Source organism: Embiotoca jacksoni, unplaced genomic scaffold, assembly GCF_022577435.1.
Source record: "Embiotoca jacksoni isolate LCO1_2020_lvr unplaced genomic scaffold, fEmbJac1.0.p SCAF_24, whole genome shotgun sequence".
NCBI lineage: Eukaryota > Metazoa > Chordata > Actinopteri > Embiotocidae > Embiotoca > Embiotoca jacksoni.
Window position 1 is genome coordinate 5,282,194 of NW_027185375.1, and position 11,122 is coordinate 5,293,315.

General features: G+C 44.8%; 2 protein-coding genes across 14 annotated transcripts; one reads left to right on the forward strand and one right to left on the reverse strand.

The window, feature by feature from the left end:
* The first annotated feature begins 1,097 nt into the window (after window positions 1-1,097).
* Window positions 1,098-6,925, forward strand: LOC138204053 (RNA-binding protein 4-like). Of its 13 annotated transcripts, XR_011178764.1 has the most exons (6): window positions 1,098-1,129; window positions 1,604-2,032; window positions 2,539-5,578; window positions 5,921-6,018; window positions 6,251-6,320; window positions 6,544-6,925. XR_011178764.1 is itself a non-coding variant. In XM_069159165.1 (4 exons), the coding sequence occupies exons 2-3, from the start codon at window positions 1,624-1,626 to the stop codon at window positions 3,159-3,161; spliced, it is 1,032 nt and encodes a 343-aa protein (XP_069015266.1). In that variant the 5' UTR covers window positions 1,098-1,129; window positions 1,604-1,623; the 3' UTR covers window positions 3,162-3,182; window positions 5,513-6,925. The 13 variants fall into 13 exon arrangements, 3 of the variants coding, with proteins under 3 accessions (XP_069015266.1, XP_069015265.1, XP_069015267.1); XR_011178763.1 differs by having other exon boundaries at window positions 5,921-6,320; XR_011178761.1 differs by having other exon boundaries at window positions 6,251-6,925.
* Window positions 6,926-8,677: 1,752 nt separating this feature from the next.
* Window positions 8,678-9,931, reverse strand: tifa (TRAF interacting protein with forkhead associated domain). The gene is made up of 2 exons (XM_069159306.1): window positions 9,637-9,931; window positions 8,678-9,538 (listed from the first exon to the last, which is right to left on the reverse strand). The coding sequence occupies exon 2, from the start codon at window positions 9,498-9,500 to the stop codon at window positions 8,919-8,921; it is 582 nt and encodes a 193-aa protein (XP_069015407.1). The 5' UTR covers window positions 9,501-9,538; window positions 9,637-9,931; the 3' UTR covers window positions 8,678-8,918.
* Between the last annotated feature and the right edge of the window lie 1,191 nt (window positions 9,932-11,122).

Consider the following 11,122-nt stretch of genomic DNA (forward strand, 5'->3'; position numbering starts at 1 on the left):
GATGCTGCCGATGTGGGATGGTGATATGAGTCAGGGCCAAACTGTCTTCTTGAAACAGTCCAATCTATTAATACACACACACACACACACACACACACACACACACACACAAATGAAAACAATTCCAGTCAAATATTCATCTTTGGTTTTCTATGTCTGCTATGTGTGTAATATTAGTTAATAACGAAGGAAAACTGACATATATTATATGAGGTTTAAAGCTACGAATCAATATTTGTACATGACCAGTGTGTATTGTGTAAAGAGTGCCGATTCCGCAGTGAGCGGTTACTAACCTTTTTTTTTTTTTTCGTCTTTGCAAGGCCAAAAGATATCAAACACATGATTGTGTTTGCCCCCAACTGGTGAAATATACAAAAAAACAACAACAACAACAAAAAAAACGATGAATGCAGTTTTAAATTGAAACATGAAGTTGTCTAATGTAGATTTCAGATCGGTCCTGTGTTTAATGAGACTGTCTGAACGGGTTTCCAGTCATGCTAAATCATGATTTCTTATATAATGACTGCAGCATCTCTTAATTTAATCTGCACAACGCTGGTCGATACATTACGAGGTGAAGGCTTGGAAAACACAGGCTTAGGCTCACAGGGAGATTTCTAATGTGTCATCATCGCTGTTTCCCTTTTTTAAACGATGAGGAAATCGGAAGTTAATGATGCAGACATCAGGGGCTTTTTTTTTTTTTTCCCTTATGTCATATTAATTCTATTAATATATAATTAGTTTATTTGATTTTGATTGAAATATGAAGGTAACAGAGGAAAGAGTTAACTTTTATACTTAACTTTTAATTACATTAAAGCTTTATGCTTTTTGTGAATACATTTAGGAGCGATAAAAGGGACACTTTCATAATGCTAATTGTGTTGTTAATTAGTGAAAGAAAACTTTCTACATAGGCTGTCGGCACACACCGTCACACCGCAACAGAAAAGACTTCTCCGGACTTTCCGCCGCACCATCACCCAATCACTGTGCGTATTTTTTTGAGCGACACGCCTATGCACCAATCAGAGTCCTCAATTAGCCCCCTTCCGCCCGCCGCAGTACGTCTCTTCCGTTCTTCGGAGTTTCAGCTTCGCTGCTTCGCTGTCCACAAACAGTAAGTGCAGTGGTCGTCCTACTTCTCTCCAGTCGTTTTTTTAAAATTATATTATTATTTTAGTTTCAGCTAAAACAGCCGTAACTACAAACACTGTCAATGGTGGAGGTGAATTTGATTGAGTAGTTCGTTTTGTCTTCCTCATGTGGTAATCGGCAGCTAACGTTAGCTTGCTAAAAGCAACCTGACTCGTAAAGTCCAGGAAGTGAAAACACGGAGACTTCATCAGCGTCGGTCTTTAAAAAGTTTGCATAAAAAAAATAAAAAGTTTTGCAAGTCAAAGGCTAGTGACATATTGCAAGCATTAATCACCACTGAGGTAATCATGGTAGTTGGTGATGGTGTGAATCGTTGTTTTTGCTGTGGGGGCCCCCTGCTGTCGCCTCCATGACCAGGTTTCTATTTCCTGATAATGACGTCGCAGCTTTACTATCTGGCCTCTTGACTGGTTCCTCTCTCATCCTGTGTTTACAGAGAAGTACACCGGAGCAACTATGGTGAAGATTTTCATCGGGAACCTCTCTCAGGAGACGGAGAAGGATGAAATCGAAGCCCTGTTCACTCAGTACGGCACGGTGACCGAATGTGCCAAGTACAAGAACTACGCTTTCGTGCACATGGACGACCGCAAGTCTGCCACCAAAGCCATCCGGGAGCTCCACCTCTACAAGCTGAACGGCAGACCCATCAACGTGGAGCCCAGCCGAGGGAAGAACCAGGGTCCGGCGAAGCTCCACGTAGCCAACGTAGAGAGGGGCTTTGACAAAGAGCTCCGCGAGCTGTTTGAAGAGTACGGCACGGTCACGGAGTGCGCCATCGTCAAGAACTTTGCCTTCGTGCACATGTCCAATTCTGATGAGGCCATGGACGCTTTGAAGGGCCTGGACAACGCAGAGTTTCAAGGTAAGTACATTTTAGGCTGTTCACACCTGGCATTACGCATCCTCGGTGATGGGATCACAAGCGGTCAGCTGTAATTTGAATGTGTCGGTTCACACCTGTCGTCGTCGTCATCATCATCATCATCATCATCATCATGCACTTCCAGTGGCCACTCATTTATCGGATCTCGCGTCCCCACGCTATATGCAAATGAAGCCGTACATTGAGCAAATGTAAAACTAAATAAGAACGTGATCACGCACAGAAAGTCAGGAGGGGATTCGAATGCCTCGGGCATTCGACCCAATGAGACATCTTTGCTCACCGGAGCTTCGTTTTAATGCCTCGATGTACATGCACGCCTGTAACCTGACCACCGGTGATTGGCTTACCCAGGACGCGTGTCAATGCCAGGTGTGTCTGGAGCCTTTTGAGGGTTTTAGTCTCGGCTCGAATTTTACTATGGGTTCTACACTATCACTATTCAGGCTTTTAGATTTGAGGGACACTGTTTTTCTCTCTCTCAGGAAAGCGCATACATGTTCAGATATCAAAAAGCAAACCCAGAGGGGCCCCTGAGGAGGAGGACTATCCACCTCCGCCAGGCAGAGGAGGTTATTATCCTCCTTTCTTTCCAGGGGACAGGCCTGAGCCTCCCTTCCGAGGCCGCATGTCCGCTTACCCTCCGCCGCCGCCGCCGCCGCCTCCCCCGAGACGAGCGCCTTATCCCGACCAGGGCTATGGCGATCGGAGTGCCTTTGGGGTGGTCGATTACTATGAGAAATATAGAGCCCGCCCGTACAACACTGCCGGCTATGATGACAGGCATGCCGGTAACATCCCCCCTCCGCCGCCTCCTCCCTCGCCGCTGGTTAGAGAACGCCTCGGAATGGGGTCACTCGACCCGTTTGAGCGACGGCCGCTCCCAGGTCCTCCAGGTTTCATGCGCAGGGATCGTAGCCCCATCAGAAGAGCCCCTCCTCCGCCCGCCATGTCCGCTGGTAACGGGTACCCCTACGAGCGCTCCCGACTCTCCCCGATGTCCAGGACGCCGATGTACGCAGCTCCCCACCCCAGGGACTCGTTTTCGGAGAGGGCGCCGCCGCCACCGCCGCCGCCGCCGCCGCCGCCTCGCTACGCAGGTTATTAGGCGCCGAGAGTGTAAAACAAGGTGAGAACAGAGAGTGGATGTGTCACGACCTCATAAATCACATTGATGCCAAGTAGACATGATTAGGGGGGAAAAAACGAAATAAAAAATATTCGCACAATTGTGTATCGTACTTAATGGGAACTGAATCCGTAAGTTAAAGTAGCATCTCGCTTTAAGTCATTACCATCAGCCACAGATCGATATTCAACCGTTTTAAATATTACTATTAAGATCCTAAAATCTTGTTGCTTTAACATCAAAGATCAGTCTTGCGCGAACCCTGAGTAAAACGCGCTCCTTGACATGTGTGGTGTGCTCTTTTTCCAGGTTTAGAATATGACAAGATCGTCGTCGTCGTCTGCTGATGCACGTGGCGCTATGCTCCCCCCCCTCCCCTCCCCTCCCTTCCCCCCCGCCCCCCCGGCTACGGCGGATTGCGTTGCGTTCGCCTGAGATTTACTGGAAGATACTGTATTGCGGACGGCCCGTACTTAAAAACATAAGAGTCCATGTCCACAGCTCTTCTGAGCTGCTCATATGCCTTTTTCTGTTCCTCTGCTTGTGTTTCTGTTCAGATCCTTAAAATGTTTGCCGACTAGGTGCTCAGACTATATCAGCGTGACGCAGGACTGTTCAAGGCCAAAGACTACAAACTCTGCTCTGCAATCTCACTAAATGGTTCTGGCCTCTGGGGAAACAAGGGAATTCACTTAAATAGAAACAAATAAAAAAAATAATAAAAAAAATACATATATATATATATATATTTAGAATCTTGCATTAAGGTTGTTGGTTGATTGCACATTTTGAAGTTAAAAAGATTGAGTGCTTTAACAGAGCACGTGGTGTGGGAGCTTGTACCATCAACTTTTCAGATTTGCGATACTTGTCAGCATGGCATCCAAAGCTCCAGTGTGGTTTTCTTCTTTTTATGCTTTGTGTTAACTTTTCTGGCGAAAGTAGCACAGCCGCGTCATGTATGATTTTTTTTTATTTACTTCACGAGTTGCTTTTTATTTGAAGGCTTTTTAATAAACAAATGAAACCAAAACCACCATTTTAACTGTGGCATTCTTCCTCGTCGCGTTGGCGTCCGGCTGACCGGGCAGACCGACTCATCGGACCGCACATATTTAGGCGCTCTGCTCCACATTGCTCTCAGTTTCATTCTTCACACCCTTGACAGCTTAACACAATTGTCGGTGATCATTTCAGAGCCGCCAGCTGGGAAGCTTGTGAGACTTCGGTTCTTTTGTTTGTGACGCTACCGCCGATCTGAATCTCTCCGTGTTCGCCTGAGCGAAAAGGTTTGCGGATGTGACGGGGGGGGGATAAAAATAATTTTGAGCAGCTGTTCACTGATGTTTGCGACTTCGGGCCTCTGATACAAATCAGGCTCGACATACCCAGGATAACTTTCTGTTATCTGGCTTAGCTAAACCCAACAAACCTGATCGTGCTGAGCGGTCGCACGGAGCTGGTTCTCAACTCGATACCCACGGTTTCCCGATGCAGCCACAAGTGCGTTCCCGTAGAAAGGGGCGGGGTTTGCAGCGTCGTACCGATCGCAAACATGGGACAGGTTGGTGGGTCTCTGAGCACTCGGCCCTGCACGGCGGAGGTCCTCGCCGTCGGCGCCCCGGGCTCCGTGGGGATGACGAGTGGTCCGTTCGTCGGTGCTTTCGTACGCCTTGATCCGTTATCTCAAACTGCTGCGGAGCAGGTTAGGTGTGCAGCACGAGTTACTATGGCGACGGTATCCCGGTTTAAAAAAAAAAATTAAAAAAAAAAGTGAACCGGCTTCACAGTCCCGAAAACCCAAAGATAAACCTGATGTTACCTTAATAACCACAAATCCTACTTCGTAGCACGAGCGTCTGACAGTCGGGCTGATTAACCGTGTTGCCTTCTCGAGTTGTCGCAAGTAAAAAACAACAACAAAAAAAAAGCCAAACCAAAAGTAGATTTTTATTCTGACTCAAAAGTTAGTCCAGCTAATGATGCAGCTGCCCATAAGCCCACAAGTGCCAAAAAACCTCCCCAACAAATATTGTCTAACTTTGGTGTTAAAGCTTCTTCCATCCCACCGAGTGTTATCCCTGACACCCAGCCATCACCTCCCATCACCCCCCCGCCTCGTCTCCGCTCGCTCAGAGCGGCCCATGTTTCCGTCGTCTCGCAACAGCTGTTCCACGCAATTGATTTGTTTCCCCATTTCATTTCATCGAGTTTACGCCACACGCGTCTCACTTTGCAAACCGCCTTCCCTCTCAACATGTACAACTTGTATGTTATTTAGCTCAAACTGCATGCAGTCTCGGTGTTCTTAGTATTTGTGCTCTTTGTAGGTTGTTAGGCTGGAAGCTCATGGTAAGTCCTCCTCAGAAGATGTCCTGCATCCTGGAAGAAAAGAGGTAGATACTTTTTTTTTAACGTGTACTCCTCTTAAAACTATTGCTAACACACACACACAAAAAAAGAATGTCTTGGGATTCATATCGCAGTTTTCTCTTGAAAAAAAAAAAGTCACTTTTGGAAGATGTAATTTTAAAACACCAGTGTTGCCTTTTGCTAAAATGTTGCCTCATTGGAAAAACAACTGTTTTGAACATGAATATATTTCCCTTTAACGTGTTTATTGTGCCTTACTAGATTGTTTTTTTTGGCGTAACTGAGGTAGTAATAAAGAGACAAAAAGAAAAGTTGCATGATTTCATTAACAGCCAGTTGTGGGGATCCCGTGTCTTTCTTCACAGGCTCCTCTTTCCTCTTGACGGCTGCTCCGAGGCTTAAAGCGAATCCGAAGGAGATTGCAAGCTGGAAAAGATGTCGTCGGACTGTCCTGGAGTTTCAGGTGAAGCAGCACGAGTTCACGTCATCAAGTCCTTCATGTACTGTATCAAACCTGTTCTCGTCGCGGGGCGTCAAACACAGCCGGCGTCTCGGAGATTAACACGTGGTGCCTCGGGTTAAGGCACCAACGTTACATACAGTCACTTTACAAACATTACATAAGTTTAATATGATATGCAAGTGACTTTTATGTTACTTGGAAGACATCCATGTCTACTTTTGCTCACTTTAAGGACTCGGACACGTGTCTGCTGGGGGGGGAAGTCTTGTATTTGCTCCATCCAATCGCCCCTAAAGTCCTCGGTAGGTTAACTTGTACCGATCGTTCTCCTCCATCGCGGCCTCCTCATTCGGCCCTACTGGCCACAGTGCTGACAATAAAGATCGTTTTGTGTCTTATCTCTGTGACACCCTTAACTTTGGCAAACCAGCAGTTTGTGACGCCGTGAGAATGAGCTGCTGTAATATGTCCGTTCTGTGAAGTCCAGTTTGTGGACTTGGAATGAAATGTCTGCTGTTTTTACAGGAAGTGTGTTTGGTCCATCGTTTGATGAGCTGGAGTGAATGTCTCAGGCTGTGGGAGACCTGCCTGGTTCCATCTGTGTTTTGAGGACATCAAAACTGTGATCAGTCCTACAGGTCACATTTAGTATTGACTCGTTGACTAATTGACTGAAGTGGAGATATGGCTAAAACCATAAAACGTTATGCAGTGTTACAGTTTATACTTTGAAACCTGTGCACGACCACAGCTGTTCACCCTTTTAGTTTTCCTGTAATCTTCCCGTCTACTGTTCATCAGGGTCATTCTATACAAATATTTGTAGCACTTTATTTTTAACTAACTAGTTTCTAAACCCTCGTTTTCGAGTTTTAAACTCGAGTCAATAAAATGTTTGAATTCAGAATTGATGTCTGAGACGACTTGTTTTCTTCTATCGTCCTCGCTGTACTTTATTAAAATGCTCAAATTGTTATTCTGCAGTCTGTTAGAGGCTGTGTGACACTGAAGTCTTTTAAATAGATTAATAGATTAAACCATATGGGGTGGTTAAATGTGATTGTAGTGAGATTGAGTCCAGCTCTAAACATGTAGGGATTCCCAGAATAACTTTTACCTGGATAGAGTTTTAGTTTGACAGAAGCTTGTTTTATTAATCAGAGTACTGGCGGAGTCTTTACTGTAAAAGTGTGGATTATAAGGACAGACAAACTGCAGTTGTACAAAACGTCCCGCTTTTACTCAAAGGTGCTTGTTCTGCGGTCACCGTCATGTCTCTCGATCGGTGAGAAAAGCTGATGGACACATTTAAAGTGGATTGCTGCAAAATCAGGTTTAAAAAAAAACAAATATATATATTTTTTTAATATTTACCTCATGGGTTGCAGTGTCCTAGAGATTATCCCAGCATGCACAGGGTGTCGAGGCAGAGTACGTCCTGGGTAGGCAACCACACCAGTATAGATGGATAGATACTCTACTTTGTGGAAAAGACAAAGTGCTCCGTGAAATAAAATAAGATCTGCCGAAGAGTGAGAAGTTTCATTTCCTGTGTTCCGTCTTTGGGAGCATATTTTGCCGAGTAAACTTAAGGTCAGATGAGGTTTCCTTTTAAACACACTTCCTTGTCGCTGGACTTCTGAGAAGTGGTGGTCGGGTAGTTGTGTGTTTTGTCCACGGTAGGGTCAACTAGTCTTAACTACTGCCTGTGATCACATTCCAAATATTTATGGCTTTTCTGCTCTTCATTCCTGAAACCTGCTGATCTTCTAACAACACTGATTGTCCTTCCATCGATCCGGATACGTCAATATCTCACTGCTTTTCCTGCTTATAAAACTGATACCAATCTTTACTGAAGAGACTGGACTTTGTTCCAAGAGGGCTAACAAATACTATCAGTGTCTGGATCTTCCTCTGACATGTCACCGGCCCTCTATGTCTCTTATCGACCTGAGCAGTTTCTGCTGTTTGTCTTGTTAGCATGAAATGTCATATATTATATTCTTGTCAGGGGGACCTGATATAAAATGTCACGAAAGTAGTGGTGGTAAATAACAAAGTACATTTACTAAAGCATAATTTTGAGGTATTTGTCATTTGAGGTCAATTGGAAGCTACCAGTACTCTATATTAATTTTACAACATTAGTTACAAGCTAGACACAAGCTGTAATATGCATAATGATTACTTCCACTTTTTTGAAGTATACTTAAAAGTAATATTTTGAATGTAGTGATTTTTCTTCATTGAATAAGTAGAGGAAAACTTGAACACGCCTGATATTAGTGACTGAAATGTGTATATTTTGCCGAGTAAACTTAAGGTCAGATGAGGTTTCCTTTAAACACACTTCCTTGTCGCTGGACTTCTGAGAAGTGGTGGGTGGGTAGTTGTGCCAAGAAGAGAGGGGCACATTGTTTTTCTGTTTTTTGTTGTTGTTTTGAATGCAGGCGGCCTTCTCTCTGTAACCTGAGCTGAAGGATGGTAAGACCCATTTCATGTCCAGCAGATCTAGAAAAGCCTGTTTCCACAATGTAAGACACTACGAACTGCATAACGTTGTGTTCAAGGTAAAGTTCTCTGTTAGTCCTAAAGTTCTCGATGTTTCTCCCAATTGGTTGTCGGATCAACAAACAACATGCAGAAAAAGATGTCACAGAATACAGTTTAATAGCTAAAGGTGAAAATGTAGAAACAAATCAATTTAAGGCTTTTTTTTAAACACTTTAAACGTTTGTTATTATAATAAAACAGCTTTTTTTTTAAAAATTTTTTTACAAACATAAGTTCGAAAATACCAGCTACAGTGATTTCACATTACAAAGAGGGATCCACACCTGCTGGAATGTAACAAGCAGTTTGCTTTTTTAAAAAAAATTTCAGTAAGAAAAGTCTCTTTAAGAAGTCACCACAGTCTGGTCTCTCTCCAGGGGGCCAAGTGCTGTGAACTCAGCCGGGAAATCGTTCAATACGCGCGCGCCCGTGTCCACGACCGGTGTCTTAAGCTCACACATGCTCGTCTCCCTGGACGGGGACACTGCCAGCACCTCAAACTGCACCTCAAAGGTCGCCTTGGCCTCACCGGACTCTCGGGTGATCAGCATCTCGTACTCCCCGAACCGGACCAGAGCCTTGTCCGGGAGTTCCATCTTCTCCAGGTATCCCAGCGCCGAGCTGTTCACGGACAGGCGGCCCCGCTGGCTCAGGTTCTGGACGGTGAACAGCATGTCCGGGCTGTGGGGTACGCGGTAGGCGTGGAGGGCCAGCTGTTTGCGGGAGACCCGGGGATCGACCAGGGCGAAGGTGCAAGTCTGGGCGTCGCGGCCCAGCCGGAGAGTGTCATCTGCGGCGAGTCTTCTCCTGGTCCCCAGAGGAAGTAATCCATAGAGACCCCTGCAGCTCTGCTGCGGGTGGTAAAGCTCGATGCGGAGACAAGTCAGGAGATCCTCCTCCGTCTCCATCGTCTGAGCCTCGTTCATCTTGAGGAAGTATGGAGGTGGCGTTCAGGGATGAAATGCTGCCGGGGCAGAAGGCGAAATGAGTCAAACAAAACTTAAAAAAACAAAACAATGCATACACAGGCTACGGTCCCGTTGGCAGATGTTTGGTTCTTACCTGGATGTTGAACTTTTTTTTCATAGAAAGTTGCTTAAAAGTCTCTCCCAGCACTGAGACGGAGCCTAACGGTGCTGCTGGTGACGGTGAAAACAGGAAAGCCTCCTCCTAAGTGCTCTTCGCTGCTGTTTTCTCTCTCCGGTCGTTTCGTCATTCATCCACGAGACTTATCAGAAACTGTGCTGCGTTTCAGTGCAAATCCGGAAATATCACTATTCAATGCTGTTCATGGAATTAAGCAGCGGTGTATTTTATTTGATTAAAACTAGCAGTGGCCATGGAAGAATGTTAGTCAATTAATAGTATAGCTGGGTAATGTACTACTTTAACAATTTTGTATTATTCTCTGACGGGCTTTTTTTTTATCGCATAAATAAACTGCAGACCTAATAATTAATACAATATATATATTTTTTTTTTAAAAAAAAAACGTCGTTGTAACATCCTTACAATGTTAATTAATTTTTTTGTATTTTTCAGTGAAATAGTACACGAATGCCCCTCTCTTCTCTATCTGACACTTTTAAGATAAGCCCCTGAACGCAGCATTACAGCACCGAAAATTCCCCCCCCAAAAAACACTGCATGCTTTCACATTTGTTATTGCCTCCGCACTATTTATAACCGTAACTGGAAAGTGAGCGTATAACATCTATCCATCCATCCATTATCTATACCCGCTTTAGCCTGAACAGGGTCACCGGGGAGGGGTGGGAGGGGGCTGGGCTGGAGCCTATCCCAGCTCACTTTGGGCGAAGGCAGGGTTACACCCTGGACAGGTCGCCAGTCCATTACAGGGCCATCAGAGAGACGGAAACAAAGACCATTCACGCTCTCATTCGCACCTAAGGGCAATTTGGAGAACCAAAACCAAAACCTGAGGGGCATGGTTTTTTTTTTGGGATGTGCAAAATCTAATCGTCACATTTTCATCCGGGACGCTAGAAACGTGTATTTTTTTTTTTCGTTTTCTCACTCAAAGCTCTGAAAAGTGACGTCATTTGGTCAATGAATACGAGACATTTCTGGACAAAACTTTTGATTGAATTTGGGTCTACACATTTTAACTTTTGTCAAGCATACACGATTGAAAAAAAACAAAAAAACATGCCGTACAGTCAGAAAAGATGTTCCAAAATTATTAATACAGACCTAAAACAAAGCAGATACGGTAAAAAAACAACAACAAAAAAAAACATTGAACATTTATTGATTTTCCCACAAACCGAGGATGGATTACTTCACCTTCCTGGACAGTAGGTGGCGCTGTGGTTGCCATCTGGGAAAAAGAGCAGACGAAGAGGAAGGACCAACCAATCACAGCGGCGTTAGGGTTCAGCGCAGCAGCGATATTTTTTTTCCCACCCGCATTCCCCCAACGCCAATTTAACCAATTAAACAAGGAAGGCACCGAGCGTTCAGCCAACCAGAGGCCGAGTGGGGCGGGTCTTTGGGGGGGAATGCGGGTAAGAAAAAAAAAAAAAAA